The sequence below is a fragment of the Aethalodelphis obliquidens genome, unplaced genomic scaffold, assembly GCF_003676395.1.
Source record: "Aethalodelphis obliquidens isolate GAN/ISIS:26980383/991018 unplaced genomic scaffold, ASM367639v1 scaffold32, whole genome shotgun sequence".
Classification (NCBI taxonomy): Eukaryota; Metazoa; Chordata; class Mammalia; order Artiodactyla; family Delphinidae; genus Aethalodelphis; species Aethalodelphis obliquidens.
In genome coordinates, this window is record NW_020837976.1 from 3301659 (window position 1) to 3321440 (window position 19782).

The 19782-nt window shown below is 44.6% G+C and overlaps 1 protein-coding gene across 1 annotated transcript in view; it reads left to right on the forward strand.

Moving 5' to 3' along the window:
• The window catches only part of LAMA3 (laminin subunit alpha 3), a 225570-nt gene that overhangs the window by 65393 nt on the left and 140395 nt on the right, over positions 1 to 19782 (forward strand). Inside the window, exons 8-13 of the mRNA XM_027127533.1 lie at positions 629 to 747; positions 8534 to 8624; positions 10545 to 10676; positions 12001 to 12067; positions 12857 to 12948; positions 18199 to 18711. Of these exons, the coding sequence (XP_026983334.1) occupies positions 629 to 747; positions 8534 to 8624; positions 10545 to 10676; positions 12001 to 12067; positions 12857 to 12948; positions 18199 to 18711 (1014 nt within the window). The remainder of the gene's footprint in view (positions 1 to 628; positions 748 to 8533; positions 8625 to 10544; positions 10677 to 12000; positions 12068 to 12856; positions 12949 to 18198; positions 18712 to 19782) is intronic.

The following is a 19782-nucleotide window of genomic DNA, read 5'->3' on the forward strand; positions in this document are numbered from 1 at the left end:
AGGATCTTTTTTCGTTGCAGTGCGTAGGCTCTTTGTTGTGGTGCGCGGGCTACTCTCTAGCTGTGGAGTGTGGTTTTTCTCTTCTCTAGTTGTGGCGTGTGGGTTCCAGAGCGCGTGGGCTCTGTAGTTGGTGGCAGTGCGGGCAGTAGTTGAGGTGCACGAGCTCAGTAGTTGTGGCACGTGGGCTTTAGTTGCTCTGCGGCGTGTGGGATCTTAGTTCTCTGACCAGGGATTGAACCTGCGTCCCCTGCATTGTAAGGCGGATTCTTTACCACTGGACCACCAGGGAAGTCCCTCAGTTATTCTTGACAATAGCAGGAGTAGTAATATTCTCTTTGTGCATAAAGCTTAATTGGCATTTTGGTTTATCTTAATTTGTAATTATATATCTTATTTTTTAAAAAAGAGAAACCTTTCTCACTTAACATCAGATGAAAGAAGGTATAAATTGCATGTGATGATAGGCGGGTCTTTGTGTAAAAATCCCCCCAATTTTCCACTGGGGGTATCCCTGGTGTTCCAGAATAGACTTTCTTGTAGCTCAGTGTAGCAACAATACTCTCTGGGGGAATTTACTAAGGGTCTCGTAGTCACGGTGGAGTACTAACTTAGAATGCTCTTTTTTCAGCATGCAACTGCCATGGCCACGCCATCGACTGTTACTATGATCCAGAAGTTGAGAGGCAGCAGGCAAGCTTGAATAGCCAAGGCATCTATGCAGGTGGAGGGGTCTGCATTGACTGTCAGGTGAGGCACTGTTTAAGTCAAAGTGAATGTGTCACAGTAGGAAATGAACACTCAGTAAGCCCTGCTCTAAAAAGATGTCAAGAAAGTGATATGCAATTCTAAGGATTTTCTGACACCGTTTCTCCACTTCTGTACACAGAAGGCTTGGTTAGCTGGATGTAATTTAGGGAAAATGGACTGAGGCATGTTTGTCCAAACTCCATTGATTAGATTCTTCTTTTGGGTCTTTGCCTAAATGGAGGGGAGAATTCCTGGCTGTCATCCTGACTGCTACCCATCTTATATTAGAAAGGCTCTAATATAGGAGGGCAAAGAGGTATCAACTTCAGTGCTGACTCTAAATCCTATTTTCAAATGGATTCTGAATCTAGAGGAAGTATATCATGATAAATTAATGATGTCTGCTGTTGACACTAAATAAGAAAAATGGATTTTTCATCCCTCCTATAAGGACGATTGGGTTCACTGGAATTTAGGTAAGAGGAGTGTATGGCAGGGGAGGGTATATGTACATCTGCCTTGAGATATTCATTAAAACTTGTGTAAAATGTTCACGAGTTTGGTCTATATTGCCATTCTGTCTTGTGTGCTTTTAGAGTGATGTTTTGTTAGCGTTGCCAGTAAGCAGGCACTCTTTACGTGAGATGCCCGTTTATGTGGGACCAGGGCTACACACCCTTAGAGAGACCCACCGTTCTCCACCTGTCTGCCACTCCACACATTTTGTATCATCTGTCACCACAGTTAATTAAAATACAAGTAAATATAAGTCATAGGTTTGTTACCAATCACAGGGTTTCACGGATAAGTGAAAGATCCCAGGATCTTCTTAAAGCTATGCATTACAAGACCTTCAGGTGATTTGCGTGCACGTTAAAGTTACAGAAGCACTGGACTGTCTGCAATCTGACGAAGGGTATCTATGAAAACCCTACAACTAACATCGTATAGGTGATGAAATATTGAACTCTTTCCTTCTAAAGATTGGGAACAAGGAAGGATGCTTGCTTTCACCGCTTTTGTGAAACAGTGCCCTGGAGGTCCTAACCTCTGCATAAGACAAGAAAAAGAAACAAAAGGTGTTAAGATTGGAAAGGAAGAAGTAGAACTGTTTCTATTTGTAGATGACATGATTCTTTATGTAAAAAAGCCTAAGGAATGTACAAAATAATTACTAGAACTAATTGAATTTAGTAACATTGCAGGATACAATGATAATATAGAAAAACCAGCTATATATACTAGTAGCAAACAATAGGAAAATGAAATTAAAATTCAATTAAAAATAGTAACAAAGAACATAAAATGCTTAGGAATAAATTTAGCAAAAGACATGCAAGACCTCTATATTAAAGCTAAAAAAACTTTTCTGAGAGAAATCTGGGAAGACTAAATAAATAGAAAGATGTAATATATTTGTGGATTGGAAGATTCAGTATTATTAAGATACCAGTTCTCCCCAAATTGCTCTACAGAGTTAATGCAGGTTCTTTTTTTTTTAAAGAAGTTGACAAGTGGATTCTAAAATTTATATGGTTATGTAAACGACCTAGAATATCCAAAGCCATCTTGAAGAAACAATAAAATTGGAGGACTTATATTATCTTACTTCAAGATTAACTATAAAGCTACAGTAATGAAAACATGGTGCTCTTGACATAAGACTAGAAGAATAGATCAGTGTAGCAGAACAGGGAGCACAGAAACAGACTCACACGTGGACATTTTATTTTATTTTATTAATTTATTTTATTTTATTTATTTTTGGCTGCGTTGGGTCTTTGTTGCTGCCTGCAGGCTTTCTCTAGTTGTGGCGAGCAGGGGCTACTCTTCGTTGCGGTGCACGGGCTTCTCTTTGCGATGACTTCTCTTGTTGCAGAGCACGGACTCTAGGTGCGCAGGCTTCAGTAGTTGTGGCTCGTGGGCTCTAGAGCGCAGGCTCAGTAGTTGTGGTGCACAGGATTAGTTGCTCTATGGCATGTGGTATCCTCCCGGACCAGGGCTCGAACCCGTGTCCCCTGCATTGGCAGGAGGATTATTAACCACTGCGCCACCAGGGAAACCCCTGGACATTTTATTTTTGATAAAAGTACCAAAGCAATCCAGTGACAGGGGATGGGGAGAGAAGAGAAAAGTCCTTTCAACAAATGGTTCTGGCGTAACTGGATTTATATGGGAAGAAAATTAACTCGGACCCCGACCTCAAATCATGCACAAAGACTAAATTGATATGGATCAGACCTAAAGTAAAGTTAAAGCTTTTGAGAAAAATATAGGCAGATATCTTTGTGATTCGAGGATGGACAAAGTTTTCTTAGCTCATAGAAAGCAATAACCATGAAAAATTGACAAATTAGACTTCATCAAAATTAAACACTTCTGCTCACAAAAGACACTGAAGAAAATGAATAGGCAAGCCATGAATAGGGAGAAAATATTCAGAAAACATAAATCTGACAAATGGTTGGCATCCAGGGTACACAATATAAAGAACTCCCGCAGCTCAATAATGAAAAGACAAATAACCCAATACAACTGAAAACGACTTGAATAACCACTTCACAAAAGTGGATGTATGAATGGCCAATAAGCATACAACAAAGGGCTTAACATCATGAGTCATCAGAGAAATGTAAATTAGAGTTACAATGACTTACCCCCAATTTTGGTGAAGATGTGGAGCAACCGTACCTATCATGCATTGTTGGTGTGAGTGAAAAGTGGTGCAATCACCTTGGGAAAATATCTGGCAGTTTTTAAAATATAGTTAAACAGACACCTACACCATGACTCACAGATTCCATGCTTAGGCGTTTATCCATGAGAAATGGAAATGTGTGTTTACAAAAAGTTTATAGCAGCTCTATGCACAATAGCCCCAAACTGGAAATAGCCCTGGTGTCCTTCAGAAGTCGAATGGAGGAACACACTGTGGCATATTTACACAGTGGAATACCAACGGGCAGTAGGAAGCAACAAACTGTTGATGGTGCAGCAACGTGCAAGAATCTTAACAGCATCGTGTTAAGTGAAAAAAGCCTTCCCAGAAAGAATACCGATAGTATGAAGACCATTTAGATGAAATTTTGGAACAGGCAAAACTAATCAATAGTGGAGGGCTTCCCTGGTGGCGCAGTGGTTGAGAGCCCGCCTGCCGATGCAGGGGACACGGGTTCGTGCCCCGGTCCGGGAAGATCCCACATGCCGCGGAGCGGCTGGGCCCGTGAGCCATGGCCGCTGAGCCTGCGCGTCCGGAGCCTGTGCTCCGCAACAGGAGAGGCCGCAACAGTGAGAGGCCCGTGTACCGCAAAAAAAAAAAAAAAAAAAAAATAGTGGAAAAAATCAGAACTGTGGTTGACTGTCGGAGCTGGTGGTGAGGATTGACTGGGAAGAGGCATGGGGACACTTTCAGGGGTGATAATATTGTTCTGTATCTAGATAGACATCTGGGTTTCACAGATATATGCATTTGTTATAACTCAGTGAATGTACAAGAGTTTTGCCCTTGTGTATAAATTTTATACCAAAAGAAAAAAACTATGAACAAACATTAAACTCCAGTTAATTATATGCATACCTTTAGCTATGCATATAATTAACTGGAGTTATTATAATAACAGTTAATATAAATAGCTAAAGTATATAGGGGATGGTAACTGATATCTGCAATTTATTTTGAAATGCATAAATAAGATGGATTAATGGATGGATAGAAGAATGAGTAGATGGATAATTATGTGAAAAAACAAGTGTAGTAAAATGTTAATGGTACACTCTAGTAGACGGGGTATAGGTGTTTATTGTGAAATTTGAACTTTTTGGTCATAAAATATTGGGGGAAAGAGCAATGAAGGAAGGCAAGGAGCACAACATTTTTGGATTGACTCCTCGATTCCTTTCTGTTTGATAAAATATTGTTGCTCTTAATGAAGGTTGAAGATTACCCATGTTATTGTAGAGGATGCTGGAAGATACTTTATCTCCATTAACTAAAACAGAGTCTTTAGCTTCTTCCATGGAGACACGACTTCTAATCTAAGTCTTGAACTGTTTGTGTCCCTAATGTGTTCGTCTCACTATTTCCAAACTGTTTGTTTTTCTCTCTCTTTCACACTCACATACACACACCACACAAAGCTAAGAGATGGAATCAAGAAACAGACGGAGCACATATGGCTACGTTCCCTTCTGCAACAAATCCTACAAAATGACAGGAAAGATACCAAACAAGCAAAATACTCTCTCCTTCCAGAATCCACAATAGCATGAAAAATAAGAAAGAGTGTTATCAACAGACCAGCAGTTTAAAAGATTCCTGAAAGATAGAAAGCAGAAACAGATACATGCAGGAGAACACAGCTGTGATTATTGGAACAATTTGGAGGTACTCCAAGAGGCAACAGAGAGAAGAAATTAACTGTGGAGCTACATTTAAACCTATAAAACATGATTGAAGTTTATAAAAGAAGACCTATATGGAAAGGCATAATATGTTTCCAGACTCAGTATGATAAATATACCATTTTTTCGAAACCAATCTATAAATTCAGTGCAATTTCAATCAGATTTTTAATGAAGATGGACAGACTGTTTCTAAAATTCTTATCGATAAAAGAATATGTCTATGAGAATAGACGAGTAGCTTAGAAAAGATGAACAATGACGGGAGAAATTTGTCTTGCGAGATATCAAAATATACCGTGAATCTGTATTAATGGAGTGTGAACTCAATGCAGGGATAGATGGTTCAATAGAACCTAATAGAGAATTTAGAAACAAATTCGTGCAGGTATTAAAATTTGGTTTGTGGTAAAATTGGCATTTCTGATGGAAGAGAAGGATGGATAGTACATAAATGATGTTGAATAATTGGCTCTTCATTTGGGAAGAAAATGTAACCCTATCTTATGCCGTATACAGAGGGACATGGGGAGTCTTGCCCAGGAAGGGAGGAGAACGGGTGCAGCTACAGCAGGGCAGATGGTTTGGTGAGCTACATGATGATGCTTCAAGATGAAATTTGAGTTTGCTGGTAGAACACGCATACCGTACAGCAAGGTCTGCCTATCAGAAACCCAGCTGCCTTAGTCACTTCTGGCCGTTATAACAAATATACCACAGACTGGGTAGCTTACACAATAAACAGTTATTTCTCGTAGTTCTGGAGGCTGTGAAGTTCAAGATCAAGGTGCCAGCACATCCAGTGTCTGGTGAGAGCCCTCTTTCTGGCTGGCTGATGGCCATTGTCTTGTATTCTCACATGGAGGAGAGAGAGAGAAAGGAAGGAAGCTCTCGCTGTCTCTTCCTATAAGGGCGCTAATCCCATCATGAGGGCTCCATCCTCATGATCTGATTACCTCCCCAGGCCCCATCTCCAAATACATTGGGAATTAGGCTTCCACAAATGAACTTGGGGGGAATACAAACATTTATTCCATAGCACCAGCTAACATGACTGTTTCCTGCCTTTTCTGTGCAGTGCTGGTAATGGGAGAATGATGAAATCTCTGCCATCAGTCTGGGCAGGTGACAGGAAGTGGGAACATCACAGGCAGGCTGGGCCTGCCAGGCAGCCAGCATGTAAGAGCCAGATCGTTATCCGTCAGGGCATGTGGTTGTCAGAGGTGGCTGTTTTCTCACGTGGTATTGATTTCGCTTTTGTTTCTTGGATTTACTATTTTAAGTGTTGGTTTGGGGGTATGTGACATTTCAAATAGGGTGGTCCGTTCTCTGGGATATGGCATTTGAGTAAAGACCTGAAAGAAGTGAGAGAATGGACCAGGCATCTGTCTGGGGGACAGCTTTCCACGTGGAGGGGACAGCAGGGCAAAGGGCCTTGAGAGGGAACAAGGGGCCTGCGTGGCTGGAGGGGAGTGAGCAGGGCTAGATGCGTCAGAGAGGTCACAGAGGCCAGATCACTTTGACCTTCAGATGGAATATCAGATGGGGTCTTCCCAGGAGAGTGTGGCCAACGAGTGGAGTAGCCACTAGTCTCGTTTTACTTGAGGTTCACGGAAGTAGAAGTCAGCACCAGTGTTGTAGGTGTGGTCAAGGAATTGAGGGAAAGAGAGAGAGTCAGAGAGAGATGGGGTTTAACTGAAGATTGAAAAGCATGTAGGAAAAGTTTTGCTTGGAGGAATTAGGACCTGAGAATGATCAGAGCAGGGCCTGAGGTTTCTAGGTGGGCGTTCCTTAGAAAGCCTCTCTAGATGGTGCCAAGGGAAAAGGAGTAGGTGGGGGTGGGCTACCTCCTGCACAAATCCCGTCGGTGCCCACCCCACTCTTTCGCTTGGGCGATGGAGGCTTTCTCATCTCGTGTTGTGTCATACATATGCAAATTCAGACACCCCCTCCTCCTGGCAAGAGTGCTTCCTAGGTACCTCCAACGTTGAAACCTGGAGCCACTACTGTCCTTGAGTCTCCTTCTGGTATTGGTCCAACCATGACCTTGGTGTCCATGGATAAGTGGTGTATCTTGCCCTCAGGTGGGGCGGGTCCTAGAGAACCACCCAAAACTTGAAGGCAAACTACAGGTATTCTTAGGGTGATTTGTTGCTGTTCTTTGTGTTTTAAAAATATAACTTCTTTGGGGCAGGTGCTTCATTAGACAAACCTTGTGGTAAAGGGGAGAACCCAGGGTACCCACTTGAGAGAACTTTTTCTCATTTCCTACTCCAGTGGGAAAAAAATTGGGAGCCAAGTTTAACCTGGTGTCCTCTGTGTATTATAAGCCACAGTGGCAAACAACAGAGTTGAGAGGTTCGTTGGCATTTGATGGAAGAGAGGGTGGACTACAGCTGTTTGCTGTTTGTCCAAGATGTTTATGCATGTAAACCTTAGGTCAGAGAAGTGGCCAGTATGGTTTTAGAGACCTCACTGTTAAAGTGAATTCAGATTTTAGCCCGCAGGACAAGGAGTGGTAATAAATAAAAGCCTGTAATTAATAAAATCATCTAAAAGGGTAGAGCATACAGAAAGGGTCTTTGTTCTCCTCCCTGTGTTTCTATGCAGACTCCTTTTAAGTCAGTGTGTTATATTTGTTCTTTTTAACTTCCTATTGCCTTTCCTTTCATTAGCGAAAGAACACTGTCCTTCTAATTGTTTCCAAATTAGAGAGAGAGAGAGAGGTGGAATTGAGCTAGACCCATGGTATATAGTTCTTGGAAATTGATGATGCGTGTCGGGTAATTTGATCTTTTCTGGCAATTACAAGGATTAGCCATGAAATATGAAAGGCTGCCTTGTATTGTACTTTCAAATGAGCTCTGTGTATGAACCACATGCCTACATTTTCTGTTCCCGTAGCAGAAATGTTTGGGAAATGGTTTCAGACTAAAGCACAGATAAAATTTTGGAATGACGAGAGAAGGGGATCTGTACATGCAGTTTTTTCCAAAGTTGGAGAAGATAAAAATACACACATAACCCTTTATCCCTTGGGTTAAACCTAAGGGTGATTTATGATCCATTCATCGCTACTGAAGGAAGCTGTGAAGAGTGGTCCTGTGGAATTTTTGCTCACTCAAATGTCAGGTGCTTCATTAAGTGGTAGAGAGGAAAACTTGGGTTGTCCAGTTCATCGAACTTACCCTCGTTTCCTCTTCCAATGGGAAAAAGAATTCCAGAGCCAAGTTCAAGCCAGTGTCCTGTGGTAAATCTTGGAGATTCAAGGTCAAGTTCAGTGCTTTTTGTTTTTGATGACTTTTACTTTACATTTGTGTACGACAGAATTATTTCTCTGGATGAATAGCACTCTCCCCCCTAAGTTTCTTTTGTTTCTTTCTAGCATAACACAGCTGGTATAAACTGTGAAAAGTGTGCTAAGGGCTATTACCGCCCTTACGGCGTTCCCGTCCATGCCCCCGACGGCTGCATCCGTAAGTTTCATTCCAACTTGGTGTGTCTTAACTTCAGGGAGGTCATCGGGCTAAATTCTGATTGGCTAGTAATTCCCTTAGTTTTCTCTCTCTCTTCATATTATTGGTTCTACTCCTTACTAGCTGTGTGACTTCAGGCAGTTACATAGTCTCTCCGAGAATCAGATTTCATATATATAAATGGAAATGATAATCTAGTCTCTAAGAGTAAATGAAATGCAGTCAAAACCACCTAGGAAAATACTGAGCATTGGGCTTGACGCATACTAGACCTGCAACAAATGTTTTCTGTTGTTTTGACATGTTTCTATGATCTCCAGTAATTTTAAATTTCATCAGAATTAGACTCAAGGCAACATAGTAATGATTTCACAAGGATGTAATAATAGTCATAATATTCAAAATAGTTATGATTTATTGAGCACTTGCTATATACAAGGCATGGCCTAAATAATTTCACAAATGTCTTATCTAATTATCACAACAAACTTAAGATAATGTATTATTAGTCTCATTTTTAGATATCGAGAAATCAAAGGGTCTGAGCAGTTAAATATTTTGGCCCAGGTGAGAGAACTACTAACCGGTAGGTCCAGGGTATAGTTCATATCTGTCTAGCACTGCTGTAACGTACCACTTCCATTATACAGAAAAATGCCACTGTTTTTTTTTTTTTCTGTGGAATTACCAGTCGTAGCTCAGATTATAGACTTTGTTCTGCATGTGTATTTTATTTGGTTCTTTTATGTTCTCTGGCTATTGCAGTTAGAAAACAGTTCCAGTCCTGAAATTGGCTTCTGTGCCCACCTTCCCCCCGCAAATTCATTCATCATATCATTAATGTTTGAGAGCATCAACATCCAAAGAATGTGTAAACTCTGATTTGTTCCTCTGTAGGGCATCTTAGTTATTAAAAGTGTGTCCTTGTTTTCCCTCGCTTTTCCACATCCTCCTATGAAGTAGGCCCATGATTTATCTTGTGCCCACGAAGACTAAGCTTTGGCAAAGGAAAACAGGACATCGTGAATAAACTCATGCCTTATTACGAGCCTGTTTTCCATCACTTTTCTCGTTTCTTTCTTCATCACTGAAGTGGTCTCATGGAGATATTAGAGGCTTAGCAGAAAGAATCCACAGGACACATAAATCCTAAACAAATTAAGCAAAGGACACCAGGAGAAGCCAGGCTAGGGGGTTGCTTGGCGCTCACGACTTCTCCAGCCTCCCAGTTCCTCACAGGACAGGGACTCAGCTGAGCTATGACAGTGTTTTTGCTGTCCAAGGTGAGGACTTTTGCCAGGTCAAGGGGAGCTCCCAAGTGAGGGGGTTCCCGAGTGTTTTACACCCAAGTGTGTCCCTCTGGAATACAAACCCAATAGTCAGGCTGGTTGCAAAAACTGCCTTCAGTAAGCTGTATCACTTGATTCGAACATTTGGGTTGTGGGCACGATCTTGCTGTGTTGTGCACAGATCATATATCAACGTCTAGGCATATCCCACACTTGTGTCCACATCACAGCTGTGTAATGACGACCACTCTGTGGACATTCACAGTTGGCTCACAGCCGGGAGAGGCTGTGCCCAACAGCCCTGCCGGGAGCCCCAGCATGCGCCCACCCAGCCCCTCCGGTGGTGGCTTGTGCAGGGTTGCCCCCTACACGGTGCACTGGGCGGTGCTCAATGGAATAAACCACATCCTCGAGAACTTCTCAGTGTGACGCTCATTAAAGCTTGTCTCTGAGGGTCCACGGGGTTCAGTCAATGCAAACCGTCAACCAGGTGTGAAGTGGAAAACAGGCTGTGCCCTTCCAAGAATCCCTGGAAACCAATGATGAAGTAGTAAACATTGCCTGAGAAGGGTTAGGACATATTTGCCTTAAGAGGTGCAGTGAAGGACGGACTCCTTGGGATTTCTCTTAGCCTGCAGCTGTCACCCCGACCACGCGGAGGACTGTCAGCAGGGCTTGGGCCGCTGCACCTGCAGGCCCAACTTCCGCGGGGACCACTGTGAGGAGTGTGCGGCTGGCTACCACCATTTCCCGATTTGCTCCAGTAAGTCCCAGCTGCGGAAGGAGAGGCCCGGCTTCTCGGCGCTGACCTGGGCTTTGTGCTTCGACCCCTGAGTGCATGGCAGGCATGGGGCAGAGGGGTGGTAGAGGGACAGAAATAGGGCCAGGAAGGTTCTATTTGTGTGAAAATGTTCCCCAAAGTTGGGAACATTACATTTTTATAAGTATGTTTTATAGTGTTATTTATCTCCAAAGTGTTAGGCTGTACCATAGACATTACCATCTCAGCAGGTCAAAGGGTCAGAGAGTGGCAGTTTCAACGTAATAGTAATCCATGTGTGGGGTTTTCCTTCGTAAACCTAGAGTAAAGGTCGCGGGCTTCCAGATGTTCGCGTGCGCACACGTAGTGTGTGTTGTAGTTCCGGTGGCCGGGGGGATGTGTCTGTTCTCTCCCACTGTACAGTAGAGCCCTCACCTTATCCCACTGCCGTGATCTACGAGAACATCTCAGCATCTTGGAGAGATATATACGTGTCTGTTAGAAACAGCGTAGAACGTGGAGCAGGGGAGCGCGTGAAGTCAGCTGTGCAGACTGTTCCAAGAGCTGTGGCCCTATTTGTTCTGCAGTTAGTGTAAAAACTGGACTTTGGGGTCAGGACGGAGAAACACGGTCTCAGGAAGAGGCCACCCCATTGCTGCGTTAGTTCTTGCCCATTCCCACCTCACAACTCTGCCATCCCCGGAAAAGCATGTTGAGTTGTGGAGCTCTGTGGACAGGATGTGCGCGTGTCCTGGCTCCCACCTGCTGTCCCAGGGTCATTGTTAAACGAGCACCCACTTCCACTGTCAAGTGTCCCAGTTTGGAGGATGAATTACATGATCATCTTAAAGTTAAAGGAACCAGTTTTTAAGCCCAAACATAGTGACACTGAATCAGGGCTCAATCAGTTTAGAATCTATAATGATTGGATAGAGGCTGAGCAGAAATTGCATTTTCATAAGCAAAGTTTTAGGGAAAAAGACTTGAAAGAAAACATTTTTAAAAAGCTAGTCTCGATGTTAACATGAAAAAACAATAAAGATACTAAAGAAGTCCAGCTCAGCGCTGCTAGACTGGGACTTAGCTATTGTGAGCACGAAATATCCATTTCTGTCCATTAATATACAAATCAGAATGTCTGACCATCCTGGTTTTATTACTAGATGCATTTTAAGTGTAGCAACATTTCCTTTCTTTCAGTTAGTTTCCACATGCCGCTTTCACTAAGTCAGAGAGGGCTTCTTCCTAGGTAGTGCAACTTAATGTTTTACTTTACTGTCTCCTTAATCATCCTTCTCTGTATTTTTTGATAAACTATTTTTTCTAGGAATTCCCGTTTTTCCTATTTCTACTCCAAGTCCAGAAGATCCAGTAGCTGGAGATATAAAAGGCAAGTAACTTCTCTTTTGGTTTAACTTCAGTGAAGTTGTTCTGCTCCATATCCCTTTTCTACTTCCTGTGCACGTGGCTATGTCCAAGTTCAAGTCATCCTCATGGGACCATGGTGGTGCCTTGCAGGTGTGTCGTATTTGGTTTTTTTTTTTTTTTTTTTTGCGGTACGCGGGCCTCTCACTGCTGTGGCCTCTCCCGTTGCGGAGCACAGGCTCCGGACGCGCAGGCTCAGCGGCCATGGCTCACGGGCCCAGCCGCTCCGCGGCATGTGGGATCTTCCCAGACCGGGGCACGAACCCACGTCCCCTGCATCAGCAGGCGGACTCTCAACCACTGCGCCACCAGGGAAGCCCAGGTGTGTCGTAGTTGGGCTTCTCACCTCCCATCATTCTCTACTCCAGTCTGTCCTTTGCAATGACACCACCTGATGGAGACCAAGAAGAGTTTTTAGATTGTATGTTGCTAGATTGCTCAAAAACCTTCAGTAGCAGTCGGTTGCCTGCTGCGTTATTTGGTTCTCCATAAAGGGACTCTGAGAAAGGAATTGAGCGCAAGTAGTTAATTTGGGAGGTGACACCAGGAAACATCAGTGAGGGAGTGAGTCCGAGATTGAAGGGAACCCTTATGAAGGTGCGTTAGCAGGCAGCCCTGGAGCTGCAGCCCTCTGAGAGACTCTGGGAGGCAGCAGAGAACTTGCTCAGCGTTATCCCAACGGAATGGATAACTTCAGTCACCTGATGTGCATGGAGGGCTACCTCTGGGGCATTAACTTTCTGGGCCCGGCCTACCAGAAAAACACCCGGTGAAGAGAGTGGCAGGGGTATGCAGGAAGCAGCCTTTGGGGTGGAGAGGTGCTACACCTACCTAATCCCGGATTCTGCAAGTATTTTATGACCACCTGCTATGTGCATAGCACTTGGCTGCTGGGGACTTAGTGAAACGAATTTCCCAACTCTCCTGGAGCTTATATTTCAGTCGGGGGTGGGGGTGACTCCTACAATAACATATTTAATATACAAACAAGTAAAATCACTAATGTGATAGATTATGATATGCAGGGTTGTGTCCTGCACAAGGTGTTACTTTTAAATGGGAGTCATCCACATGGTAGGTGTAAATTAACCCATATGAGAGTATTCCAGGCCTTTGGGTTCGATTCTGGAGCTGTGAGCAGTTCGCTGTGTGAACCCACAGTGGTGCTCACAGGGACACACACGCTCAGAAGGGCGCAGCACATTGCATGCACACAGCCCACGACCATCTGGGTCAGGCATGGGTAACCTACGTGGTCTCGTCCCCCAAGATGGGGAAAGGCCTGATGGTCACGTGCTCATCTCACTGGGAGCACATGGACCCCTCTTCCTGGTGCGTCCGGAGTGTGAGTGGGCAGGGAAGGGGCACTGGTGGCCAGACAAGAACATGGTCTCTGGAGGGCCATCCTTGGTCAAGGAATTCAGGTTCTACAACAGTATATTAGCTCCGGGTGCGTTGGCCATCAGTGCTGTGGAATAAATAAGGCCGAGAGAGAGAGGGTAGGAATGTGAGGTTTGCACATGTAAGTAGGTTGTCAGGGAAGCCCTCCCTGAAGAGATGATTAAGCAGGGTCGTCAGGGGGCTGAGGGCTGAGCTCTGCAGGTGTCTGGGGAGAAGCATCTAGATGCAGGAAAGAGTAAGTGCAAAGTCCCTGGGGCAGGACATGCCGGGGGTGTTCCCTGAACAGAGAGAGATCAGGGGTGTGAAAGCAGCGTGAGCGAAGGGGAGGGAACTTGGCAACCCGGGGACGAAATTGCAGGCCCTCGTCAGCCACTGCGCGGACGTAGCCTCTACTCTGATGAGCCAGGAGAGTTCGGCACAGGGAAACTACGTTGCATTGGGGTGTGGCAACTGTGTTGAAGACCAGCTGTAGGAGGAGGAGAGAAGAAGCAGGGAAGCCATCATGATGATGATCCATGAGGAAGAGATGGTGGTGGCTGGGACCCCGGAGGTGTCAGTGGAGGTGACAAGCAGTGCACAGACGGTGGATATAATCTGAGGATGCAACCCACAGGACTTGCCTGGGGGTTGCTGGGCAGAGGTGGACTGTTAGAGCAAGAAGACTGGTGGTGGCTCCCGGCTTCTGGATGGAGCACACAAGGAGCGAAGGGGAGGGGGTGCCATTTGTTGAGCGGGAAAGGCTGTCAGAAAGGAGGAGGCGGAGCGTGGGGACGGGCTGGGCAAGGGCCTGCAGACCCGTGGCGGGAGCATGTGGATGCTCTCTTCTGGTCTTTCTCTTTTTCTTTGCAAAATATGAATCAAGATGGGGGCAGAAATTGAGGCTGGGGAGAAGGCCTTGGAGTTGAGGAGAGAGAAGGTATGAAAGAGGCATCCTGGAACGCGGGGGAGTGAATGGGCTTGGGGAGTGTCACGGGATTTGGGGCAGCACAAGGGCTCACCTGACGTCAGCTCTCACGTGACCCACTTTACCTTCCTGTGCCGTTTCCTGCTTGTGCCCTGCCCACACCCGGCTCCTCTGAGCAGACCACAGCGCTGGGGTATTATGCGGGGTATTGTCTTTAGCTTTCATCAGACACTTGGTCATTTGGGGACAGTAGCTGTGCCTGACTCGCTTTCTAATCCCCACAGCACCTGCCGTGGTATCCTGCCCACAGCGGGTATCAGCAAGTTTTTGCTTAAATGTTTGTCATTTGACTAGAATGGGACTCAGCTTTTGAGCCTGGATTATGACACACATCTCTGGTTTCCTTCCACAAACGTGTTTTAGATCTTTCATTTCTGGTCTGTTTCCCTTTGTTATCCCATTCTTTTTTCTCCCCAACTAGATTGGTGGTGACTTCAGGGAAAGAAATTTAACTGAACTTGAAGGGAAGTTCAGACGTCTATTACAAAATATTAGAGAAGCCTCAGAACACAGCCTCGAGAAAAGAAGTTTCAATTAGTGCAATTAGATTTAGTTGGGCATTGGAAGGCACAGATACCCACTTCAATTTGGTTTCCACTAATGCATTTTAAAAACACCCAATTTGGAGCCGAACTTCTGGCAGTGAACATTTGAAGCACAGACATCTCAACTGCCAGGAGATACACAACACTGGATAATACCAAGTCCCTCCCACCCCAGAGAATTTTATTTCATTAAGGCTCATTAATGCTTTCATGTCTTCTGATATAGTGGTTCTTAAATAGGGCTATGTTTTAGAACCCCATGCTTTTACAGAGTATAAATTCCTGAGTTTCACCCCCAGATCTTTTTTTCCCCAAATATCTTATTTAAAGTTTTCCATATATACATATAATTTCCTAAAGTTTCTTTATAAATTTCTTATGTATTTGTTCCTTTGAAGTTCCAGTGTTCTTTTTTCTTTTACTTTTTTTTTAGTTTCTGCACGTACCAATTCCATGTTATGTTAATAATAGTGATGCTTTTTTCTAAAAACAGTAGTATAATTTTCTAATTATCCTAAAAGATTTTACTAGGCAAATATCTAACTATTTAGCTAAAATAAATGTTCTTGCATTTTTTTTTTTTTTTTGCGGTACGCGGGCCTCTCACTGTTGTGGCCTCTGCCGTTGCGGAGCACAGGCTCCAAATGCGCAGGCTCAGCGGCCGTGGCTCACGGGCCCAGCCGTGACGCGGCATGTGGGATCCTCCCCGACCGGGGCACGAACCCGCGTCCCCTGCATCGGCAGGCGGACCCTCAACCACTGCATCACCAGGGAAGCCTCTTGCATTCTTATAGGTTGGTTGGGCCTGAGGTCAGCTACACAAACTCTGAGAGGCTATTTTCAGAGTGAATCTTTGCATACTCAAAGCACATGTAGCATAGTTCGTTCTTTTTTTTTTCATTTTTTTTAACATGTTTATTGGAGTATAATTGGTTTCCAGTGTTGTGTTAGTTTCTGCTGTATAACAAAGTGAATCAGCTATATGTATACATATATCCCCATCTCTGCTCCCTCTTGTGTCTCCCTCCCACCCTCCCTATCCTACCCCTCTAGGTGGTCACAAAGCACCGAACTGACCTCCCTGTGCTATGCAGCTGCTTCCCACTTAGCTATCTATTTTACCTTTGGTAGTGTATATATGTCAATGCTACTCTCTCACTTAGTCCCAGCTTACCAGTCCCTCTCCCTGTGTCCTCAAGTCCATTCTCTATGTCTGCATCTTTATTCCTGTCCTGCCCCTAGGTTCAAGAGAACCTTTTTATTTTTTTTTAGATTCCATATATATGTGTTAGCATATGGTATTTGTTTGTCTCTTTCTGACTTACTTCACTCTATATGACAGACTCTAGGTCCATCCACCTCAGTACAAATAACTCAATTTTGTTTCTTTTTATGGCTGAGTAATATTCCATTGTATATATGTGCCACATCTTCTTTATCCATTCATCTGTCCATTGACACTTGGGTTGCTTCCATGTCCTGGCTATTGTAAATAGAGCTGTAGTGAATATTGTGGTACATGTCTCTTTTTGAATTATGGTTTTCTCAGGGTATATGCCCAGTAGTGGGATTGCTGGGTCATATGGTAGTTCTATTTGTAGTTTTTTAAGGACCCTCCATACTGTTCTCCATAGTGGCTGTATCAATTTACATTCCCACCAACAGTGCAAGAGGGTTCCCTTTTCTCCACACCCTCTCCAGCATTTACTGTTTGTAGATTTTTTGATGATGGCCATTCTGACCGGTGTGAGGTGATACCTCATTGTGGTTTTGATTTGCATTTCTCTAATGATTAACGATGTTGAGCATTCTGTCATATGTTTGTTGGCAATCTGTATATCTTCTTTGGAGAAATGTCTATTTAGGTCTTCTGCCCATTTTTGGATTGGGTTGTTTGTTTTTTTGTTATTGAGCTGCATGAGCTGCTTATAAATTTTGGAGATTAATTCTTTGTCAGTTGCTTCATTTGCAAATATTTTCTCCCATTCTGAGGGTTGCCTTTTCATATTGTTTATGGTTTCCTTTGCTGTGCAAAAGCTTTGAAGTTCCATTAGGTCCCATTTGTTTATTTTTGTTTTTATTTCCATTTCTCTAGGAGGTGGGTCAAAAAGGATCTTGCTGTGATTTATGTCATAGAGTGTTCTGCCTATGTTTTCCTCTAAGGGTTTTATAGTGTCTGGTCTTACATTTAGGTCTTTAATCCATTCTGAGTTTATTTTTGTGTATGGTGTTAGGAAGTGTTCTAATTTCATTCTTTTACATGTAGCTGTCCAGTTTTCTCAGTACCACTTACTGAAGAGGCTGTCTTTTCTCCATTGTATATTCTTGCCTCCTTTACCAAAGATAAGGTGACCATAGGTGCGTGGGTTTATCTCTGGGCTTTGTATCCTTTTCCATTGATCTATATTTCTGTTTCTGTGCCAGTACCATGATGTCTTGATTACTGTAGCTTTGTAGTATAGTCTGAAGTCAGGGAGCCTGATTCCTCCAGCTCCATTTTTCGTTCTCAAGATTGCTTTGGCTATTCGGGGTCTTTTGTGTTTCCATACAAATTGTGAAATTTTTTGTTCTAGTTCTGTGAAAAATGCCAGTGGTAGTTTGATAGGGATTGCATTGAATCTGTAGATTGCTTTGGGTAGTAGAGTCATTTTCACTTAACTTCTGAACTTCACTCTGTAACCCTGGAATTCAACAAGATAATCTCTCCAGTCCCTTCCAGTTCTTAAGGTGTGAAGCCCTCCAGCTCAGGAAATAGTGGGCCATTTCCACCGCTCTCCTCTCCCCAGAAGCGGGTCCTTGCAGTGAGTGCTGAGTGAGGCTGAGTAACTGCCACCTTGTGGGAGGTTAGCTGCAGGGACCGGTAGGAACCTGACCCAGTAGGAAGGGGTAGAGAGGGGAATGTCCAGAATCTCTTCTCTCCATCCATACATGTTTAGTCACCTGCTTGAGGGGGATGAAGGGAACCTGAGATGCTTTTCCTGTCTATTCCCAACCCTGCCTGCATCACTTTTTTCATGATTATTCAGTTACACCTCACCTTGAGAAACTAAGTATGAGGAGAGGGGATCACTGTAGGCCAATCTGGACTGGAATGGTTTGCATTTGATCCCCAGTGGGATGTAGAATTAATGTGGCCTCTGCATGGACTCACGTCCCCAATCAGCTGTTCCCTGCGTCTTCCTCTGATGAGCACCGTTAATGAATGCAAGAAGCATCTCCCAAATCCTCATCCCCAACCAGCCGATCTTGGTCGGTATGAAATTAGCAACAGAAAAACCCCAGCATTTATTGATTGCTCAGTATGAGCCAGGCATTGAACCCAGCTCTTTCAAGTATTACCTTTATCTAATCCTGGCAACAATCTTATCAAGTAGATGCGAATATTATTCTCATTTAAGAAAGGGGAAACTGAGGCTTAGAGCAATCGAGCGACTTGTTTCAAGTTCCATGTCCGATAAGACGTGGAGTTGGAACTTGCATTTGGGTCTGTCTGGCCCCGCCTCCATACTCTTATCCGGGTCCTGTGCCCCCCTGCCCTGGGTCTTATTGAGGTCTTTTCATCCAGCCTGCCAGTGTTCAGCCCTTGGCTCCTACCAGACGCTGTGCAGCCCAGTGACTGGACAGTGCGAGTGTCAGCCGGGGATCACAGGACAACGGTGTGACAGGTGTCTCTCAGACGCCTCTGATTTCCCCCACTGCCAAGGTAGGGAAGACATCAGAATGCCGGAGGGCGGGTTCCTCTCTGAAGTATGTGCGGGCAGCATCCCAAAGAAACCTGCAGACCCCTGCAGACCCACCACTGGTCACTGCTACACTTTTGACCCTAATCTGCCTGGTTCCTCCCCAATTTGAGTCCATTGAAAATGGGTATACCAGTTATACATCTTAAAAGAAATCTAAAAATGACTTATTCCTAAAATTTTAAAAATTATTTCATGTGCTATAAATTTGTGTTTCTTCTTTTCTCTTTTTTTTTTTTAATATTTATTTGGTTGCACTGGGTCTTAGTTGTGGCTCGCGGGCTTCTTAGTTGTGGCATACGAACTCTTAGTTGTGGCATGCATGTGGGATTTAGTTCCCTGACCAGAGATCTAACCTGGGCCCCCTGCACTGGGAGCATGGAGGCTTAACCACTGCGCCACCGGGGAAGTCCCCATAAATTTGTGTTTCTTGGTTTGCATGTCAATTCTCTGTGTAGCAGTGTGGCAGAGGTGACCCCTTTTAGCTGAGCTGAGCATTCTTGTCTCCCTTCCCAAGGCAAAGTGGCTTCTCTCTGGTCCTGGGTGGCGGCACCGATGTGTCTGCTCCGTAATTTCCTGCAGGTGTTCTAACAGGTCCCCCTGCAGGCAGGCAGAGCAGGGCTTTGCTGGGGTTCTGCTCCCCTCTCTTGCCTGCCACTGGCCTCCTGGGGGATGGTGTCATCCCACATCAGCCCAGGTGTGAGGGGCCGGGGAGTGGGGTGGACCAGAGTCTCTTCAGTTTGGAAAGAGTGAGCCAAGGATTGAAACACTGTCCTGGGTCGGTCCTCATGCCTGCAATGATACGAGAGATGAGAGTGTGCCGGGCTCAGTGACTCAGGGCACAGACCAAAGATGCCCAGGATGGGCTTCCCTGGTGGCGCAGTGGTTGAGAGTCCACCTGCCGATGCAGGGGACACGGGTTCATGCCCCGGTCCGGGGAGATCCCACATGCCGTGGAGTGGCTGGGCCCATGAGCCATGGCCGCTGAGCCTGTGTGTCCGGAGCCTGTGCTCCGCAACAGGAGAGGCCACAAG